At 31.0% G+C, this 23,056-nt stretch overlaps 1 protein-coding gene across 2 annotated transcripts; it reads left to right on the top strand.

Moving 5' to 3' along the window:
- Positions 1-2,102: 2,102 nt before the first annotated feature.
- LOC142635696 (heavy metal-associated isoprenylated plant protein 7-like) lies at positions 2,103-11,493 on the top strand. Of its 2 annotated transcripts, XM_075809817.1 has the most exons (5): positions 2,103-2,410; positions 2,679-2,844; positions 3,301-3,494; positions 6,343-6,433; positions 10,841-11,493. In XM_075809817.1, the coding sequence occupies exons 1-5, from the start codon at positions 2,402-2,404 to the stop codon at positions 11,176-11,178; spliced, it is 798 nt and encodes a 265-aa protein (XP_075665932.1). In that variant the 5' UTR covers positions 2,103-2,401; the 3' UTR covers positions 11,179-11,493. The 2 variants fall into 2 exon arrangements, with proteins under 2 accessions (XP_075665932.1, XP_075665931.1); XM_075809816.1 differs by lacking the exon at positions 2,103-2,410 and having other exon boundaries at positions 2,667-2,844.
- Positions 11,494-23,056: the final 11,563 nt, after the last annotated feature.

The raw sequence follows: 23,056 nt of genomic DNA, 5'->3' as shown, positions 1-23,056 counted from the left end.
GTAGTCTACTTTACTGCCACTAGTAAGGCAGTGATGGGACAAATATTTGAAGGAAGATCGACGGCCATCCAAGTGGAAGCCTGGGATGCATGCCCAACAACTATATATAGGAAGGAAAGTCCTCCTTATGGGAGGGATCTGAAAAAGTAAAGAGAAAAGAAATAGAGAATAGAGAGAGAAAGTGACTATTGTAAAACTGAGAATTGCATTCCTAAAGAACTATGCTCCTCGACTAGCCTGAGGGAGAACTTAAATAAGAATTTCTCTTTCCTTGCTATGATTCTTTGAAAAAAACTTAGGTACAATACTTTAGGTACTGTTCCTTAGATTCCCCTCTTAAAATTCCGTCATGTGGCTACTTAACCAAAAAATACACTTCATTCTTATAAGAAAAAATTCACATGGCAGAATCTTAAAAAAGAAACCTAAGGAATAATATCTAAGTACTATACCTGAGTCTTGCTCTAATTCTTTACTAAAACTGTCATCCTTGCCAATTTTCTTTCTCTAATTACCAAATCGTGGCTACAAGAGCTTAAAAGGTTGACCTTGACCATCTACCTCTACAAATTAGTTGTATTAGGCTTCCACCCTAGCCCAATCTCATCCAAATTAGGCTGAGCTGCTAGATTTGTACACAAAAAAAGTGATGGTAATAATAAATCAATATAAAAGGAATAAAAGTCCTATTCCATATTAGTATTTCACTTTTTACTTTACCAACCAGAGAATGTCATGTGTGTTATATTTTTTTCATTTTAAACTTTGATTATTTTATAAGAAAAGAAAAAATGATACGAAACAAGTTATCATATATGGAGTATAGAGTGAAATCCACTTTATTAAGTATTAATTCCGATCCTATTAACTTTGACTTTTTTTTAATTAAAAATGTGAGAAAACTAATTGGGTATTAGAGGATGAGCCACCAAGTTTGACAGTAGAGGAATTGGAGACACTCCAACATGAATTAGCAGCTTGTATGAATCAAAAAAACCAAAATGATAATCTTTTGTTTGTTATATTAATTGCAAAATTTACTTGTCCTAGTACATGTACTTTTCTTTTTATTTCATTTGTGGCCTTATACAAGAGAAGTTCAATGTATGTAGATAATTGTTCAAAAAAAATTGTATGAGATGATAACTTAAACTTTCAAGAGTTGGTTGAAGATGATGACAATGATGATAGAGATACTGGTAAATAATATGAATTTATGAATGAGAGTATTGAAAATAAAAGATCTTATAATGAGGTTCATGCATTGGAATTTTTGAATGAAAATAGAGCTTCAATTTATTTTTTTTTAGCTCATATCATAATCAATGAGATTGGACCAACTACTGAGACGTGCAATGTGCATAGAATGTGATTCGGAGTTTCAGATTTTCTTTTTTCAAAAAATATTGAAGACATGTAATATGGTTTTATTTAATAAATAATTGGATGCGATTCTATGACATCAATTTGTTTCATGTTTCTAGTGTTGTTATTAGTGAAATCTTGATACTAGATTATTTAGGTGGCAAGTTTACTTAATTTTAATTAATAATTTAGGTATGATTTTTTTTTTCCTTTCAAACTTATTTAAATATCTATATATTTTTTTATTTAACAATGTGGCTCAACCAGCAAGGGATGAACTAATGACTTAGTAACCTGACTTGTAGATCAAGTTAATGCCTAATTAGGTTTTAATAATTATGGAGTGATATTTATATAAAAGTAATATTTTTTTTTTTTAAATTATCATTTCAATGAATCATGGAAAAAGTTGTCTTTTGCATATATATATTTTTTATGTTAACTAGAATGTCCTTGACTATTCTCTTGAATCTAACACAAAACCAACTAATTACATAAAGAATCCTTGAAAGTTTTCTCCTTAACATTAATTTATCTATATTATATACTAGATGAGATATACATCAGATCAAGAAGATGACGAATTCCTATCAAAAAAGAAAAAGAATAAAAGTGAAAAATAACATGACAAAATATATTGGAGGACACTATACTCCACATTGTATATAGTAACTATTTGACCAAGTTGTCCAACTCTTTTAATGTAAATAAATACTGGGACTAGTACGACATGCAAAGTCATTTGAAAGGAAATGAAGGGCAATTTTACGAGAAGCTGAGTCAGCTTAGGACGTAATGTCTAGACTGCATTAAACAATTCCACCTCAGGTTTGCCGAATCCCCATGTTACTTAAATGTTCTTTCTCCCCCACACACACACACCACCACACATAGAAAGAGAGAGAGGGACACCGAGACAGCGAGAGAAAGAGAAGCTTGAACAGCCTCCATTGCTAGTGCTACCATTAACATACTACCTTTCTCATTAGACTATCTCAAAGAAGAAAACTTTCAGAGTTTGAAAAGCCTCACAGATATGGGTGAAGTAAGTTCTTAATTTTATTATCACACAGAAATTGTTTTTATATGTTTTTGTGTGTACATTTTTTTCTTTCTTTCTATCATTGTTTGTTTGAACAAGGACTACTTATATTCTTTGTTTGATCTTCTTCACTGTCAAAATGATTTAAATTTGTAGCTTGGTTCCATGTATTTTGTTTTTATAATTTTATATATGTTATGGGAGAGATATTTCAAAGCTCAAGCTTCTGATATTTGTAAATATTCATGATATTTTCTTTATGGTTCTAAAGGAGAACAAAGAAGAGGGAAAGAAAGAGGAAAGCAAAGAAGAAAAGAAGGAAGAAGAGAAGAAGGAAGAAAAGAAAGAAGAAGAACCACCAGAGATTGTACTCAAGGTTGATATGCATTGTGAAGCCTGCGCTAGGAAAGTGGCAAGAGCCTTGAAAGGATTTGAAGGTCACTTCCTTATACTCGTTTTACTCTAAAGCCATTTTGAAATTTTCACCTATCTAATTTGGAAATGCATGTAGGGATTAGGGAGAGACCTTGTTTTTAGCTAGCCATTACTTTTATCTTTTTTGGTTTTTTAAGTAAATAACAGTAAGTGTAACATGAGATCCATTAAGCATATTCTTAATCATTATTACACTTTTGTTTTTGCTCCAAACTCTTAATCATTACTTTATAAAACCTTTTAGAGGGCATATATAACATTGTTCATTGGCCAACAAGAATTTGTATTTAACTGAGATTGGAAAATATATCATAATTTTAGAAATGTTTAACACGTTTTTTAATTAGAGAGAGCATAATTTATGTGCACCTTTTTTTTTTTTTTCTATTTTTACCTACCATGGAAAAAGAGTACCGCAAAAGTTAACAATGTTATTGTTTATGAAACTTTTGTTACAGGAGTGGAGGAGGTGACCACAGATAGCAAGACCAGCAAAGTGGTGGTGAAAGGTAAAGCAGCAGACCCAATAAAGGTATGCGAAAGGCTACAAAGGAAAAGTGGAAGGAAGGTGGAGATAATTTCACCTTTGCCAAAACCCCCCGAGGAGAACAAAGAAGAAAACAAGGAACAGAAGGAAGAGAAGAAAGAAGAGGTAAATTCTTAGATGGACACAGTTTATAAATTAACTCTATTTATTTTATTTTATTTTTTTCAATCATGCCAATAGTTAAGATTAGTTTTTTTTTGAGAAGAATTTAAGATTAGTTAGATAGGGTACATTCTCAGCCAAAAAAAGAAGTTAGATAGGGTACATATAATAAAAAATAAGTGTTTACAACTTTACGGGCGCGCACACATATGTATATATATATATATATATATATATATATATATATATAAAATAAAAATAAGTGTGTACCATATATAGTACTAAGTATAAAGTACACGTATGGTGATAAAGTCTATTATTGTCAATGAATAGAAGATTGAATTCTAACTTAAAATAAAATAGATATAAAAAAAAAAGTTTAAAAAGGCTACTACTACTTCTAATAATAATAATATGATGGCATCCAGTTTTTTGGATTCGACAGCTCAATCAATGAATAATCATTCATGGACTTTGATAAGACCCTTCAATTTAACATCATCTCAAAAAATTAATAATATTTTGATAGAAAAGAATCATAAGCATGAAGAATGTTGTTTATTTTGTTGAAATTGAAAAATTATTATTAAAAATATTGTAGATAAAAGTAAAATTTAATTAAAATAATACAATGAGACTCATTAATAGTGTCAAAAAATACAATAAAACTCATAAATAATAGTAAAAATAAACTAAATAATGAAATAATTTTCATTTTTCATTATAATCCAAACCCACATAAGGTATCGTAAATTTATGAATTATCATATAAGACTGTTTGTCGGTAGAAATAAAAAAATGCAAATGATAGAGAGAAAAGGAGAAAGGGTGGTAAAAAGTAAAAAGAGAAAGAAAGGACGGTACAAGGATCTAATTTTATTACTATGGTCCTAACTAAATGATTTTTAATGTGAATACCAAAATAAGTTTCACAAATCTATTTAAACTTTAAACGAAATTTTTTTTTTTCTCTTTCTTCTTTGTGTGTTTGTTAAAAAGAAAGAAATTGTTCTATGTTGCTCATGAGAATGAAAACGTGTTTTATGCGGTATAATTTGTCTCATTTTAGGGTTGTTTGGTAACGTTGTTTTAATAACGTAGTTTATATTTTTTTAAAATACGTGTAAATAAAAAAATTTATAAAAACACGTGTAATATTATTTAAAAATTAAAAATATTTATTTAAACTCCTATACTAAACGGCTCTCTATTTTAAAAATTATCATAATTTTTTAATTGAGTTTATAGCGCGTTAAAATCTCATTCCCTCTCCTCTTGCATTTTCAAATGATCCAGAAGGTTCGCATTGGCATCATCACTCCTTCCCACTCCCTTGTTTCCATTAATTTCAAATTTCTCTCCTCTGCACTACTTGACCTTGGCATCTACATTTCTTTGTACTCACCAGTCCAGTCTAACAGTCACAAAAATTGAGGTAATAATGAAATGAAGGCATTTAAAGTTACTTATCGACTTACGACCCACAACCCCACTTGCATGGTTGTAGCCACTGTTTTCATGCTGACACATGAAAGTAACAAAACAAAATGGGCAGCAAAGGTTAACCCCACTTCTACTTTTTCGCTCTCCCAAGGCCCCAAAACATTGACCCCACTCAAGTGGCTAGGCACATTTTACAATGAGAGAGCCAATGAGACTGTCACGGGCTAGATAGGCTAAAACCACATCCCTCAAATACCAAAAGCTGAATGTACTGGACTGCAACCATCACGGGTTTTTCACCCCCCTTCCCCTCGTGCCTAATTTACGAGTAATTTTTATGTAATCTTTGGAGTACATGTTATTTCCTATTCTTTAGAGCATACATTACCCAAACCTTTTGGCTTTTGTGTTAATAGATTAGTCCTTTTTGCCGGTGTTAAATGTATTTAAAATAAGAAAAATATGAGTTCTCTGAATAGGCCGGTCGAGCATCTCTTGTAGGCAAAGCTTATAATTGTCGTACTCTTGTCCTTTGAAAGTTACCTCCTAACCCTATTTTGGGATCTTCAGTTTACTTGCCGCCCAGTGCCCATCCCCACAGTACGAAACGTAATTCAAACAAGAGTAGTTGGGCCAAACATTAATTTTTTTTGCTGAATTGGACCCATCATTAATTGCTCATTACAATGCTTCCCCAAAAATCAAAGAAATAAAGTACTATATACTTGCATGACAAGCTTATTTAGCATTCGTAAAATAATTTAATTAGTTAAGAGTATTGTAATTTAATTAGTTGACGCTTTTTACTATTTTTAAAATAAATATTTACTTCTCTCATACATTGTTTAAATACAAGACGGCTCTTCAGATGATCAAAAGTTATCCGACTTGATCATACCCATAAATATGAGGAATTAAATGAGGCTTATGAATCATTAGACAAACCCCTTATCATTGTTAAGACATTGAACATCTACTGCCCACACTTTTTTTATTAATGTACTTATTAGGGTTTTTTAATTAAGTAATGGGAAAATTTAACAAATGCTTTAACTCCTAATAACATTGGATTAAGAACTATTTTTAAGAATTTTTTAATAAAAAATAACTAATTTTATTTTGTTGCTTTTTATATTTACCAAGTATTCAAACTTTCTTAAAAAGATTTATTAATAAACACTCTAAAGGCACCCTCTTAACAGAACCCTTAAATAATCTTAGACTCTTAGTAATATACTAATATTATATTTTGTAATTATTAAAATGACAAGCAGTAATTAACATCACTTTTACGTAAGTTTATTACTCTCACTACAATGCGAAAAGATTTATAGAAAAAAAAATAATAAATAGGCTAATAGATTAGAATGAATTGTATTTGACCAAATGATTGAATCTCCTTTGTCAGCCTCCTGCTGTAATAACAGTTGTACTAAAAGTTCGAATGCATTGTGACGCATGCGCTCAAGTTTTACAGAAGCGAATCAGAAAGATAAAAGGTACGGTACATTTGTCATTAATCATTATCCTTCCTTGTTTATCTAAGGTCCGGTTAATATATCCTAACAAATTTGTTTTTAAAAAAATTTTATTAAAAATTAAAAAAATTGTTTGTTTTTAAAAAAATTTTATCAGGGGTTAACAAAATTGTCAAATTTTTTTAATTTTTAATAAAATTTTTTCTAAAAATAGTATACTATTGTATTTTAGAGCACACGTTAGTAAAATTTTTTATCTAAAAATTACTAAATCATGATGTCACCGTCTAATTGTCTGAACTTAAATCAATTAGGAAATATAAAGATTATTTCCAAATCAGAGTATGAATGCTCACAAAAATTGCCTTTTGATTCCATTAAAAAGGGAAAGCCACCACCCTTTTCCTATCTGGTTTCTCAAATACAAAATTAAGTGAACAGGTTAAGAGGTATTTGGTTTGTGTTTTTAAACAATCATTTTCAGTTTTTAAATACATTACGCGTATTTTCATACAATTTTTCACCCACACGTATTTTTACAAATATTTTCAAACAACAATTTTTAGTTTTTAACCACATGTACCAAACGAGCCTTTAATGGTAAAAATGTGAAGAATAATATCCCTTGCCTTTAAAATGGGACTGATCTAATACTGTGAACCGTTGGCGTGATGACGCACAATGATTAGTTTACAAGTATAAGTTCTTATGTGATTTTTTGCTAAAGATCCAAGTTCAAGTTTTCAAGAAAAAATTTCACACGTATACACTTAAATTATGTTAGAGTAGAAATATATCTTAGATATAGATATATATATTTTATACAAAATAGAAATTCTACTCTAATCTAATCTAAATATATGTGTGTGAAGTTCTCTTCTAGAGATTAAACTCCGGCCCTTGCTCCCCACACCCCATAAGCATTTATACTTGTGAATTGATCATCGCACCTAAAGGTTTTTTTTTTTTTTTTTTTTTTTTTTTTTTTTTTTTTATATTTTTAATGGGACTGGTTTATTAAAATTAAAAAGGTGATTGATCCATTGGGCCTAAGGCCATTTGCAGTTTTTAGTTCCTTTTTGTAGTTTAGGTGGCCAAGGTAATTTGTAGGCCTTCAATTTATAATGATAGGAGGCCATGACAAAAGTAAATATTTGAAAACTGAGATTTGGAGTTTCTAGAGTAATAATCAATGTTAAATAATTTAAACAAAAAATTCACTTTACATGTCTAACTAAACCTATACATGCAATATAAGGAAAATATATATATATATAAATTGAAGACCTTGTTTTTCATAGATAACAAATGTAATAAGAATCTCTAACTTTGGACCGCATATTTTTAATTTTCATTTCTTCTAAAATATAATAATAAAAACATAGTGTCCATTTCTCTAATTCTTCAAATAAAAAAAGGTTTGCTTTTTGAAAAGTAAAGTTTCAGAGATTTACCATCTATTATTAAGAATATATGTCTCGAATATGTTTTGGTTTAATTATCTAATAGTAATAAGAGAAAAATAATAATGATTCAGTCATTTTACTAGTACCTACATCTTTATCTATATTTTTATTTAAGTGATTTCTATTTTTTAATCTAGCTTCCAAATCGTGGACTAAGTTTTTCATGTTCCAAAATACTCCCAAATTTACTTATTTGAAAAGTTTAAATTATTGGATTAGATGCGTAAAATTGCTAATTTAAAAAATCCTTCATCCAGAAATCTAAACATCCCATGTTTCAATTTCAATTCAAAGAAGAATCCTTATCCAAACCCACTATCAAGCGGTTATATTCAACTAAAACTTATTTATTAAACAAGTAAAAAAAAGTTATCCACTAACAAACAGTTCCCAGCAATTTAGAACTACACCAATATTTACATACTCTCCTTTTCTTTTAATTTATGCAATTATTTAAGAACGCTAGCAAACAACAACAAAAAAGAAAATTGGATGCCCCTTGGTTCCTAACGAGTTTTGGTAGGTCATTCTTTTGGTTACTTTTATGACTTTTTAATATTTTTTTTATTAGTTTCAAGCTTAATCTGTGATTTTGTTGAAAAACCATTTTAGACCAAGAGTTTCAAACATCTCACTCATATTTTTTACTAATATTACATATTTAGAACACCAATATAGATAGAAGTGTCAACTTCAAAAAATAAAAAATCCACAGATGAACATATGATTTTTTGGTAGGTAAACATGTAAACCTCAAATTTGGATGAATTAAAAAAGAGCAAGTTACCTATCTTATAAAAGTAACAACCCGCAAGAAAATGATGTAATCAACTAATCATTTACATGAGAAAAAAGAAAATATGCTATTAAAAAAATTAAAATAACCGTGGGCCATTAGATAAAATTTACGTAAAACTTTTTCTTTTTTTTTTTAAAGTACGTAAGGGTGGAGGAGGATTAATTAAAAAGCTAGGGGCTCACCCCCTTTCTCTGTTTCAAAAGTGTTTAAGAGCTGTATCAAAACAAAAAAAAAGTGTTTAAGAGCATTTACATTAATCTCCCTAAATACAATAAGAGATTAATTCAGGGGGTGAATCCCAAAAAAACACCTTCACATTGGCTCCCCTTTATATCCTCTAAAATAACATTTTACTATTTTGCTTCTTTAAACACGTTTTTTTTTATTTTTTATTTAGTGTCTCAATAATAGATATATATTTAAAAAAAAAGCATTTTGTATTTTGAAAAGTGAGAAAAAAAATCATATTTAAATTAATAAAATAGAAAATAGAATAGAGAATCAGTTATGAGTGTTTTTTAATGCAATTAGCTAAAATAGATAAAAGTAAATTTTTACTTCAAAATATAGAATTTTTTTTTTTTTTTTTGAAAAGTCGACGCGAATACTCTAAATCGGGAAATTCCTTGATGATGATTATTATCTATCAGTTTCAAGACTAACATCATATAAGGATTAGCCTGGCTAGTTTTGTTTGTTTAGTGGACTAAATAATAATGTATATGAAAAAAAGAAGTTGATTATACAATGATGTTGTTCGAGTGAAACGCACTGCGTCACTTACTAATTGCTCCTTCTCTTATCAAAAGATAATATTTCTCCCCCGAAGAAGATTCTTTTCTGTAATAGTAATGCATGCAATCAAATCTATTCATATTGCATGTCAATTGTCAATCACTTTTTTTACTTTAATTTGGATAAAATTTATTCGATTCCTTTCGGTTATCTTCTTGTATCCATCTATATCAACCCAATCCAAACTCCAAAGTCCAAACTCCACACAGGTGTGTGTGTATATATATATATATATATATATATATATGTATAAATTATACATGAAATGGATTATACAAAATCATACAAATTTTACAACTTTATGTGAAAATTTTAAGCACAACAAGAAAAAGAAAAAGTAATCAATGACATTACAAATTTCATTATATAAAACTTACAGACTAATGTTTCAACTTTCATGTCATCAATTATATATATATATATAAGTAATTAAGATATTTATTATGTTATTGACGTGATATTAATTACATTCATTACTATCTGTAAATTGTTCTTATAAATTGGTAATAACTAATTTTAGCATTTTTCATTTATTAATTATACGGTTGAGATAATACTAATCACATTTATTGTCATGTAATTTTTAAAATTTTTGTAACTATATTGGTAGTAGATTTAATATTCCTTTTTGTTATTAGGTTAGGACTTTTAGAGCCAATCAAATCTGAAAGGATGTTTTCTCAAAAAAAGAAAATCTGAATGGGTGGATAACCACAGTCACTCAAGTAATTAATTTGCCTAAACTTAGATGCCATGTAGAAATAAATGGTAGATTACATAGGCCAACTTTTGCTTGAGCATAATTATCTCATTTTAACAACAAAACTTCCAAGATTAACTCCAACAATTTTAACCTTCACCCGATTACATGGGTCAACTTTTTCTTGATCACCATTGATGCAAATGCATTTTATTGTTCGTGTTGCTAAAAAATAACTTTTTAGCATTTTGAGAGCTTTCATCAGTTTGATGTCAATGCTCTTATTGCTTTCTAACAAGTAAGACTCCGGAAATGTAAGAATATAAAATAAAATCCATATTGGTACAAACACTAATAAAAGATGATGCTATGCTAATTAAGCATAAAGATTAATAATGTAGCAGATGAAAAGAAACTTACGAGGATTCCCTTAGGTCTTAGTAATGATTGACCATAACAGCGAAAGTAGTGTCGAACGGCTTGAATATAATTTGTTGATTTATAATCATCATTCATGTATATTCCCAGTAGTTCAATATTAACCATTGTAGTAGCCATAGAGCACTAAAAAAAAACAAGAAAGAAAAAAAGTTGAACACACTATATACGGTAGCAACTGTATTGAAGTCACTATTGGATGCACTTTGAGAAGTTGGATTGTACTGCAGGCGTTGAATCAGTGTCAACAGACCTAGCTAATGATCAGGTAATAGTAAAGGGTGTGGTGGAACCAACAATGCTGGTTGATTATGTGTACAAGAGAACCAAGAAGCAGGCTTCAATAGTGAAAGATGAAGAAAAGAAGGAAGATGAAAAGAAAGAAGAAGAGAAGAAGGAAGAGAAAGAAGAAGAAAAGAAAGATGGTGAAGAAGGCAAGGGGGACGATGACAAGAAGAGTGATATCAAGAAGAGTGAATATTGGCCATCCAAGTACTTGGAGTATTCGTATGCATATCCTCCTCAGATTTTCAGTGACGAGAATCCTAATGCTTGCTCTGTTATGTGACTAATGCTGCTATATATATGTACCTTTGATGTAGTTTAGTCTGCCCTATGCAATTTTCTAATATGTACTTAGATATGTTAATAAGACATTGGCAAGAACAGAAATCAAGGGGGCTATGCCGACCTTGGCATCCCATATAAATATTAAGGGTCTTGAGGTTTGAAGTATGTACCTATGGACTATGGGCATCTCTAAAAACTGGCTGTACTGAGCACTGTTGGCCTAGGTTTTTGTATCTGAGAATTTGGCATAGATAGTTATGTTTATTTCGCTGATAGTATTTTAGACAATGAAATTCATGGAAGATCTTGAGAATTGGGTATGGTTGGTAACTGTTTTTTCCTCTTATTTTCTGTTTCTAAAATTTTTATAATTTGTTATTTTTGAGACTTAAAAACTTGTTTAGCAATTCAAAATGGATAGAAAACAAAAACTGTTCTCAAAACTCAATTTGTAAAAGAAACTAAAAATATGCAAAAAACTATTTTTAATTGCTAATTTTCAAAAGTCAATAAAAATACGCATTCAATTTGATAAATCTATCTCATTAATAAGTTAGCATTAGAGTTCAAATTCTAGTGACAACATATTTTATAGTATTTTCTATTTTTTTTTTCAAAAAACTATCTTTTTAATTTCAACTAATCTAACATATTTTTTATTTCAAAAATACAAGAATTTTTTTTTTTTTTTTTATATTTATAAAAACAAGTTTTTAAATATAGAAAACAAAAACTATTACCAAACATAACCTAACTATTTTATAGTCTGAATAATAAGTTGAGAATAAATTCAATCTAGATCTTTACCACAATAGTGATTTGCCACATTAGATTTTTCCAAATAATAGTTTAGAGACTATGGCATACAATCAATTCTATTCTACAAATAAATTAACATAAAAAAAAAAAAAAAATTGTGCAATCATTCAGTACCCCTCTCTCATCTGCCACCTTAACCGTCAGTGTATTTGCCACCTCAAGATCACAATTCCTAACAATTCTCATCTCTAGACCGTAACCCCACTCTCTTTTTCTCTCAAACCTAGCTCTCTCTGCCTCTAAAGTCTAACCCTATTTGTTCTCTCAAGCTCAGCCATAGGCCCATAGTCTAGCCATAGCTCTTATTATCTTGGGATCACTTTGAGTTCTAAATCTAAGAAATAAAGCTTTGGGCCATATGCTATATTGCTATGGCCTTTAGCATTTACTAGCCATTTAATTGGTTAAAGTTTGAAATGGTCTCTGTTTTAATTAGCAATGGATGTTTGGGGGAGGAGTTTTAGTTATGTTGTTTGAGTATTTTTAATATATATGTTGGTAAAAATGTGTGTAATGTTATTTAAAATGTGTGAAAATATGTTAGAATTAATCTACCAAACACCCTCAAAGTTTTTTGGATTGCAGATCCCTTGTGGCACAACCATGGCCGGAAATATACATCAAGAAACCAACGTGTTAGTGTTTTGATTCCTTGGCACGTAATGGAGAGCTCAACAGCAGGAACATGTTATGACAATTGTCCGTCTTTTTGCTAAACTGTAGATTATAGGGACATGTTGGGCTTAATTCACTTCACGTATTTGTAATTAAATTTTATGTGAACTCTGCAACTGTTTAATTCATTCAATTCTTTCATACAAAAAAAAAATAAATAAATAAAAAAATTGTAAATCATATGAAGTGCGTGTGATGAAGTTTTTTTTTTTTGTTTTTTTGTGAGTTTAATGTCATAATTTTCTATATTTTGAGGATATTTTAGGCATAAAAAAATATAAATCCAAAGAAGGAAAGCTCCTTAATGAAATATTAATATAGATAAAAAAAAAAAATCTAAAAAGAGTCGTTTTGTTTTTTTTAAGAAAATTTTTTGTTTTCTTTTCAAATTTGAATTGACAAAGAAATGCGGATGGCAAAAAAAAAAAAAAAAAATTTAACTTATCTAAAATTTTGGAGTTTTTAAATTAGTAATTTGACATGTCTAATCCCATTATTTAGCTTCCTAAGTCAATTTGAGAATATTTTAGGCATCCAAAAATAGGAATCCAAACTAGGGAAGCCTCTTAAATAGAACTCCTAATATAAATATTTTATAAGAAATTACACATTTTGCACCCTAAACTTTTTGAATACACATTTTGCACCCTAAACTATGATCCTTGTTACACTTTGCACCTTGACATTAAGTTTTCTATTAACTTGGATGGAAATATATAGCACCACGTGAAAAGACCTAATTACCCCTCTTCTCAATGCTTTAAAAACAAAAGATAAATTATACTTTACCACCCTAAACTATACTCCTGATTACACTTTGCATCGTAAATTTTGAAATTCAATCCAAATTAACAAAAAACTTAATGTTAGGTTACAAAATACAAAGTGTAACAAGGGCCATAGTTTATAGTGCAAAGTGTAATCAAGAGTATAGTGTAACAAGGGTGCATTCGAAAAGTTTAGGATACAAAGTGTAATATAGGGTAGTTTAGTTTGGTAAAATGTAATTTCCCATTATTTTAAGAATGGTTTCAAATTTAATCTTATATTTTCAAAGGTTTCAAATTAAACAGTAAAGTTTAAGACCGTCATAAATTAAATCTTATAGTTTCTCTATGGGTTCAATTGGAGTTTTAAAAATCATATCAATTTAAATCTTGAATTTTTTTTGGATTTGATTAAGTTTGATTGGGAGCCTAAATTGATACTAATGATGTACAAAAAAATCAATGGACCACTTGTCCAAGATCGGAGGTTTGGAAGACCTGTACACAAAAATCACTTATCTAGAGAGCACCGATGTTGTGTCAGCCTAAGCTCTTTTGATGCTTAAACAGAACTTACAAACATCCAAAAGAGTAGTTAGCAATGAAAATTCTAGGGTTTTCTCTTATACCTTGTGAGCATGGATGCTAATCAAGGCCGGCCTTAGACATTTTAGGGCCTTAGGCGAGAACTAAAATGGGGTCTTTTTATATTTATGTACTAATTAAATTAGTATTAATTTAATATTTTAAAATCTATTTTTCTTGCTTTTTGAGATGCAAATTGACTAATTAAATTTTTGTATTCAAGTTCTCTAACATTTCATTTTCAATCGATAGTATAGTTAATCCACTTAATCTTTCTTGAAACATTATCAATCTTAGATATGATTTTATCAATTTTAATTTTGAAAAACTGCTTTCACTGTAATAGGAATTATTAAAATTTTATAAACAATGCATGTATTTGGAAATGAATCTATCTTTTACATATAATTCAATATGTCAATTGGAGTATATTCTTTTATTTGTAAAATTTCTTTTAAAACTTTTAATTTTGAAAATAAATCTAAACCATCAATATCATCATAAACATTATGGGGATAAAGGACCAAAATAAAGGCACTCGGCCGTGGGCCTCACCCGAGGACGTCATAAGACCCGACAACAAGCGCATAGCTGGACAAGCAGGTAGAATGCTGGACCAAGGAAGAGGTTTGATCATAACAAGCAGGTGACGTTGTCCGAGGAGCAATACTTCCTCGGCCAAGCAAAGTGAAGGCCTCAAGTCTGGACACTCTTCAGACACTGAACAGGGGACAACCATGCGTAGAAGGATAAGCACCAGAAAGGAATGAGACAAAGGAGAATTGAGAAAAAACTGCTACCACCGCATTGAATACTCTACATCTAACCCCCCCAATCGCATTAATGTGAAAGTGATATCTGAATAGTAACTTTCAGCCTTACAACTACCCCCAAAGACTTCAGGAACGTGCTTATGGGACAAGCACCAAGGAAACTAGCAATTTGACCTACACATGAAGGGCTGTGATGAAAGAAAGAGAGGAAGGATATAAGGGATGAACTCCCTTACAGGGGGAATCAGCAGAAAAACCAGAGAAAAATCACTGTATACTTAAGAACTATAATTTTTGTATAAGTCTTAAAGAAATGTATAAGAGTAGACCTTCCTCGGACTTGACCGAGGAGAACCTTTCTTGTTCACAACTATTTGTCTTGTCCATTTTTATATTGGCTAGCCTATTGAGATCAACATAATTGACCTACTATGGTCCTTATCCACTTAACTCATTAAACGTTCATTATCCAACCTACTCTCTAATATATTCATTGTTTTGGGCTCTTTGGGCCATTGTCCAAACCACTTGGGTTGTGGAGCGAATCGTGTCCCTACAAACATCATGTTTGAGAAAAGATTCAAGTTTAAGACAATATTTTTTGCAAACTATCATCATCATCATCATCATCATCATCGAGAGAGAGAGAGAGAGAGAGAGAGAGAGAGAGAGAGAGAGAGAGAGAGAGAGAGAGAGAGAGAGAGAGAGAGAGAGAGAAGGTATGAGTAAATTTTAAGGATTTGAGATTTTTGTTCTGTTTTGATTTGAGAATGTTTTGTGGGTAACTTTTTAGACCAAATTTGCATTTTGTCCAGTTTATTTTTTATTTGTCTAGAGGTTAGTGATGATTTTTTTGGTATAATTAATTATTTTTAGACCAAAGAATTTTTTGGGTACCAATGTTTACAAGAATGTTCTAGTTTTTTTGTTCTTTGGTCACAATGACGCATAATTTTTTTTTAGAGTATTATTTAATTTGAAACTAACTTTTTTCATTTTATTTTCTACTACCCATTCTTTTTCAAAATTTTGGAGCACCCTTCTTCTTGGGACCTTAGGCAATGGCCTAATTAGCCTAACGTTAGTTCTTTATATACTTTTTATGATCTAACCATCATCCTAAAAATCTATCTATTTTGCTTAATTAATTGAAACATGACAAGGGGTAAAGGGGCTAACATATCGGAAAATGCACCCATTCCGAATTATCTAGGTTCGTGGAGAATTAACCTTCACATTTTTGCTCTATAGATTGCATGGCCTGACTCTTGGGACAGCTGGGGATCACGAATCGTCCACGATCTTATGAAGAGGGTGTTGATGACTTTGCGGACAAGAGTAGCAAGACGATATATCAATACTTACCAAATAAGATATAAAAGTTAAGGGTTTGATTTAAACTAAGGAACTATAGCATCCAATTTGTAACAATGTTAATTACAGAGTTTAATTTTAAAACCATGCCTAAAAATATTATAAGGTTTTTGCGTAATGTACGTGCGCATTGAAATTTATCGTCCACTAGCTCAGCTAGATACTATGGATGAGAAGCTACCAAAGAGTACTTGATGTAGCTTGTCCACATATTATTATTTTGAGGTACAACTAATCTGACATCATATTGATATGCACATACATGCATAACTGTGTTTGGACACTTTATCTAATGGTTCCTATCATTGCATGACTTGAGCAGAAAAATATCTTCTTCTTATGAACTTGCACATTGATCGACTTGACCACGGGGGCGGCGGCCAGGTGGTCCTCACTACCCTGACTTGAAATATATATATATAAAATAATTTATAAATTTTTATTTGTTTACCCTTCAAAAAAAATCTGAGAATACCCATTAAATTTTGCTTTAAAATTTTTTTTACATTCAGTGAAATAATAATTTCTTGGTTGTGTACATTGAAAAAAAATATAACTTATAGCATTGATAATGAAATTATTATGCAACGATTTTAAAATATGAAAACTCGTAAAAAACAATTGTAAACTTTGTGTATTTATGTGTTTTTTTTTATTTTTTTTGTCAATATATAAATTTTTATTTTTGTTAAATGGTATAATTAATGCTTTCTAATAAATATGAGAAAAATTCCTAGAAGCACCAAATAAAAGCACTGTTTGACTAACTTGTCCATTATTTTTTCAAGCACTATTGGATATTTGATATTCTTGGGCATGAGCAGTTAAAACCCATTCCTCAGAAACCTCTCACAACACTGGACCTGTTCTTAACCAGCTTTGTAGTATTTTCTGCTTGGTTCAGTGCATTGTAATCATAAAGGATCATGGTTTTGGTATAGTAAAATTTATCAGGATTTTGAGATGGTGCAGCCAATATGGACTAGAAGAAAAAAGAGCCCAAGTTTGTGATCCTAAAATATTAACATGAATTTGAAAGATATTTGATTGGAGGGAACAATTTGCATTTTTACTAATGGTGCTTATAGCACAGGTACTCATCAAGCAGAAAAAAGAAAAACAAAAAAGTGCAGGTACTCAAACAAAATATTGACAAATTTGAAGGTTTAAAAGGAGTGGACAATGGCTCATGGGATGGAAGAAGTCCCCTTACCATTTTTAAGAATGGGACACTTCTTGTACCCTCTATGGAGGTCACACCATTTCATTTGAACCACTCATCCAAGATGCCTATGCTCCATATCACTATTGTCGACATCAAGTGACGAGCAAAGATCAATAAAATGATGCACGGCCATGAGATTCCTCTGCCACTCCAATTCCAAGAATAATGAAACGTCTAAAAGAAAATGATGCTATCATCTCTTTGCATGCGTGATGCCCCCTTTGTGTCTTCTGGGGCTGTTTGGAACCAATAAACACTGGAGCCTACAGAATTCAGCTCCAGCTAGCTAGACACCGTAATAGTAAGCGTCCGGTTATGGCACACATTAAACTATCTATTTTTTGAAACATTTTATGAAAAATTGTAAAAATTGTAAATTTTTTTTAATTTTCTATAATATTTTTTAAAAAAATAGTATACTATTGTGTGCCTTTAAGACACACGTTAGTAAAATCCTAATAGTAAATGGTTGAATCTCATTGTCTTTTGAAAAATGTTGTACTGTTTACAATGCATTGATCAATGCAACCATGCAATTGAATTTATCAGTTTAAGAATCCAATGTACAACACTGGCTTTTGCCCGTTACATGCATTTGCTAGTGGTTAGGGCTCCTTTTTGGACTCCATTGAAACTGAAATGTATCTGGAAAATTACATTGAGACTTAAAAACTCCCAATATGAAGTATTTTTAGCACTGCATCTTGTGGACATTATGGCATTCATAGAGTTGAAGAAGACAAATGGCGTGTGGCCTGCAAAGGTAAAGGTATTCAATCGCATGTTCAAGACATATGGGTCAATTGTAAGCTGGCTGTGTTGGACCACATGGCCATTAGTGGATCAAACATTAAAGCTGAATGATAATGATAGCTTAAGTTTAGGCTCAGCAGAAAAAAGATGAAGCAGACTGGTTTGGTCCATTCGTTGGGAGTGGGGTGGTGGGGTGGTACCACGGCTATATTTAAGTGAAAAGTAAAGAATAGTATACTTTCTATGCTGAATGTTATTGTTATGGTTCTCTCTCACTTTGTGTCGTGACTAGGTGGATTGCCTTTCTATAGGGACCCTTACAAGATTCCGAAACTTCAAGTAACCATAAGGCCCAACAATCACATTCAAATTTGGATTAGTTAGGCCTTCCATCCTGCTTTCAATAAGGGGTTCACATCTATGACTGATCAGATTAGTGTAAAACAAAAGAGTGCACTCTTTGGATTCACATGTAGATTCTTTTGTCTTTTTTCTTGTGCAACCCAATGTATTGATTCATCACGAATTTTCAGCCTCTCATGATTCATGAGATTTCGGGCTTAAGTCTCTTAATCAATACTTTGGAACCACCCGTAATTAAGCAATTTTTTGCCCTATATTTACTTAGATGTTTGTGGGATAAAGGACTACATGCGTTCAAAGAATTAGTCAGATACTTTAATCCAGACAAATATATTGAAAAAAAAAAGGATAAAAATAAAGAAGAAGATATTTTTCTTGTGTGAACTGCCTTTACAAACTTTGAACATTACATGTGAAAAGTGAACTAAATGTTGGCTTGATTTATCTTAAAAGAGTTTTCCCATGCCACTCATTTTTATTTTCCCGTTTTTCTTGAAAGTGCTGGCTTAGTGTAGATAAAAACATTGCTATCGGCTATCTCATGCCACTCGCACAAAACATAATTTCAATCCATCCATATACCTTCTTACAGATTTGCCCCTCTTCTTCTTCTTCTTTTTCATTTGGAAATGAGATGTAGCCATCACAGAGCATAAAGCAATGAAAAGGCCTTCCAAAATGGCCCAAAAAAGTCAAACCAAGGCCAAAGATGTATCATCATTAATTGGTGTTCCCTCACTACTCGCTAGTCAGTAATGAACAGTATTGACAATGGAGTTGATTTGGGCGGTTCCAAGTTGGGCCTTTAGTTCATCTTCAGCATAATGATACACATACCCCTTTGAAGTCGCTTTTCCCACCATTTAGTGGGGGCATAGACACCTTAATTAACATCATCATTATGCTATGCAAAGTGATAGGTACGACTTGGAATCTCTCAAATATCAAATTACCTATCATACTGCATAAATCTATCATTTAGATATGATGCAAAGTTAATTAAGAGTCTTTTTTTTTAAAAGGTTTTCCACAATGTGATTGGCTGAATAATGGTTCAAATTGTGATTTCCATTTTTTTTTTATCAAACAAATATAACACTTAGAACTTTAATGTAATGTGAGTTGGTCCTTAGACTTTCTATTTGAACAAATAACCCCTGAACTTAGTTTTATAACAATTTAAACCTTTTGTATAATCACATGATAAACACATAATTTTTTTTTCCATATCATCAATAATTTTGAAATGACATTAGTATCATGTACTCATTATGTGATTAAATTTGTTAATTTTAATAGAATATAATTACATAAAGTGTATTACTACTACTTGTAAATCAAATTGATAATCATATCTAACTTTAAAGGGTATATTTACAAAAATAACTTCTATATTAATGTAATTTCCCATTTTTGTTTTGGTGTTTCTAATAGTGGATTCAATCTTATTCAAATGTTTTCAAAAGGCAGAATTGACACTTCTTTTTCCATTTGCAAGGTCAATACCCCCACTTTCTAATGTTGCCAAGCTTATTTCATTTAGTGAGAACTACAAAATTCTAATTGCGGCCGAGCATAAGCATTTCCTTCTATAATGAGAGAACTACTCATTAAAATCATAGACAAGACCCAAATCCCATCTTTGATCCATGATAGATTCCCATACCTACCAAACAAAAATAAAAATGTGCTTCAATTTGGAAATGGCTTTGATTTTTTTTTTTTTTATATGGGCGTACCTAACCATATATCAAAAACACTATAATTTTTCTCACCCCTCCACCACCAAAAAATAATACAAAAATTATTGGAAGGGGGTGTATTATATAGGCCTAAACATAACTTTAATCTTCAATGGGCTTTTAAGCATGGACAGGTGGTTTGTTTTAGACCGTCAATTTGGACTTTACCTTGTTACCTGATAAAGAACCCTCATGGTTCTTTGCCTACATACGATTCTAATTGCCATGGGAAACCTTTTACCCTATTTTTTTGCTCAAATGGCAGGTCATACCTAGCAGAAGCATATGGAAAGATTTTATTTGCAACACCAAACATCATTGCAAAAGGTATTTTATTAGTTTAATTAAACTTTAAACTATTCATGAATCAGAAATGATTTCCTTCATCAAAGGCCAATAAAAATACAGCACTTCATCTATCTTACAATAGACTCGGCCAACTTATTGCTGACTGATTATGTATTGTTAAATGAAGTTTGCAAAATGACATGCATTTTTAATGTAACTAAAAAAAAAAAAAAAGTCTTATAAAAATATTCTTAGGCGAGCTATGTATGATTCCAGTTATCTTATACTTACATCCATCTTAGTCATTTCAAGAAGATTGTTATTTTTTGCAAAAGTTTCATCTGTGGTAGGATGGAGGAGTAATCATTTTCTTTGAATGAAAATGCAAGCAGAAAGTATGTTATAGTGGCACAGTCTCAACAGTCTACAAGCATTTTAATTAGTCTATGCTTGTATGATAAAAGTATCCATGTGAAACTTGCTTGGGATAGATATTTATTCTTCTCTTTACTCTAGTCAATTTTGGATAATTGATTATAGTCATTATGTATTGAAGAATGGGAATTTAAAATTTTGGTTCTCTTAATAAAAGACACTAGGTTATGCTGATAAACTACAAGAGTCTTTGATGGATATTTTATCTTTTATTTGTCAAGGGTCTAGTAGCCTAATTAGCATCTTCTCATGCGCAAAATGTTTGGGATCTAGAAAAAAATGATTCGAGCTGTAGAATTAGCAGCATATTATAATAATCTAAAAATAATAATATTTTATTTGATATAAATAGAAGTGAACTTTAGCATTCATCAAATAATCCTTTAGACAGAACTTGTTAATTCAAGTATTACCTCCCGATTCTCCAAAATAAATAAATAAAACAAAACAAAATAAAATAAAATGTGTTACCTTCCCAGCGCATGGTGTGGGGTGGGGTCAAAGAAAAGGGCTAAGCAGAGCAACAGGGGCTGCATAGTAGTATAAAACATTTCTAACCATTTCCAAAATAAAATAATAATAATAAACAATAAAAAAAATCTCATTTTTGTTTATTATATGGGGAAGGAAAAGATAAGTGGATGAAACTTATCAGCATATATCTTAGAATCCATTTCAAAAGATGTACTCTAATTACGGTTTTGCCTCCCATCAAAAAGTTTTCCATTGCTTATGTCTTAAGTTACATTTGTTTCAATGAAAATTGATTTTCAAAAAATACTTTTCACATTTACAGGTATTTGGAATGACTGAAATTGCTAATCAACCCGAAAATAATTTCTGATTGACCATAAAATAGAGACAGATTGGGCATAAAATGTTGTTCTATGCTTTTATTTGTGATCGTAACATTTTATACCTCACCCAAACTTAACCCAACCTCCACCACCACCTAAAACTCCTCATTTTTTTTTATCACGATTTCACAGTGTGTTGCGCATGTTTTCTGGCAAGTTGTTAATAATTGAAGCTGAACTAAAGGGAAATGAACATATAATATAAAGGGTTTCAAATTATGTGATCTATGTAATGTTACTCCTCACCAAGCAAATGGAAAAGAGAGCGACCCGTGAGGCAATAAGGCCCACTTTCCCTTTGTCTGATATAAGTAGATGTGATGTCCTACATCTTTCAGGACTTTATAATTCCTTGTCCATACTACTCTTTGGCTTGTGCCAGCTTGTGTTGTGTGTGAACTGTGAACTGTGAAGCGTGAACCATCAAAATTTTGATTGAATTATGAGTTCCCCCATGGACAAGAATTTGTCCTCTCTCTCTCTCTCTTTTATTCTCATTTTATTAGGTACACAATCACTCTAAACCCATACTAGTTAATTACCTCTCTCTTAGAATCTCAAATAAGTTGTGGAGAAAATAATAGTATGATACTCCTATGTGAACAAGTTGATTAAAGAGCTAGAGCACAATTTTTTATTTTTTGCAAACAAAATTTTCTTCTAAATCAATATTATCATTAAGTGGAAGAATTTTCACACAAAGTGATTTAGGGGAAATTATGTGGTTTGATTTTTTTTTCTAAGACAGTGATACTTTCTCATGGGTGACAAAGTCATTATTTGATATTTCAGTAAGCATGTAGCTGGCGTTTAGATTCGTTGAGCACTAATATGAGAGGGACCCTCAAGTATAATTTCTCATCATATATAATTACTGTTTGACCATTTTACCAAGGAATCAAAATACCCTTAATTTACTCACGTGCCTTGTGTCATAGCCGGCTAGGGGTGGCAAAATTTGACACGACCTGCGAACTCGACACGACACGACACGACACGAAATTAGTAGGTTATGGGTTGAGGCTTAACGGGTACGTGTCATATTCGGGTTGACACGACTAACCCGTTTAATAAATGGGTTGGGTTAGTGTTGAGCACATAGAACCCGTTTGACCCGTCTGACCCGTTTAATTAAATGATATTTTACCAATATACCCTTCAAACTCTAGGTATATAAACTTATTAGTTGTTGTGATTTATTTTCTTTGACAAATTGTTAT

Source organism: Castanea sativa, chromosome 5 (genome assembly GCF_040712315.1).
Source record: "Castanea sativa cultivar Marrone di Chiusa Pesio chromosome 5, ASM4071231v1".
Lineage (NCBI taxonomy): Eukaryota > Viridiplantae > Streptophyta > Magnoliopsida > Fagales > Fagaceae > Castanea > Castanea sativa.
Note: the sequence above shows the minus strand (reverse complement) of the source record. Positions and strands in the feature narration are given on the sequence as shown.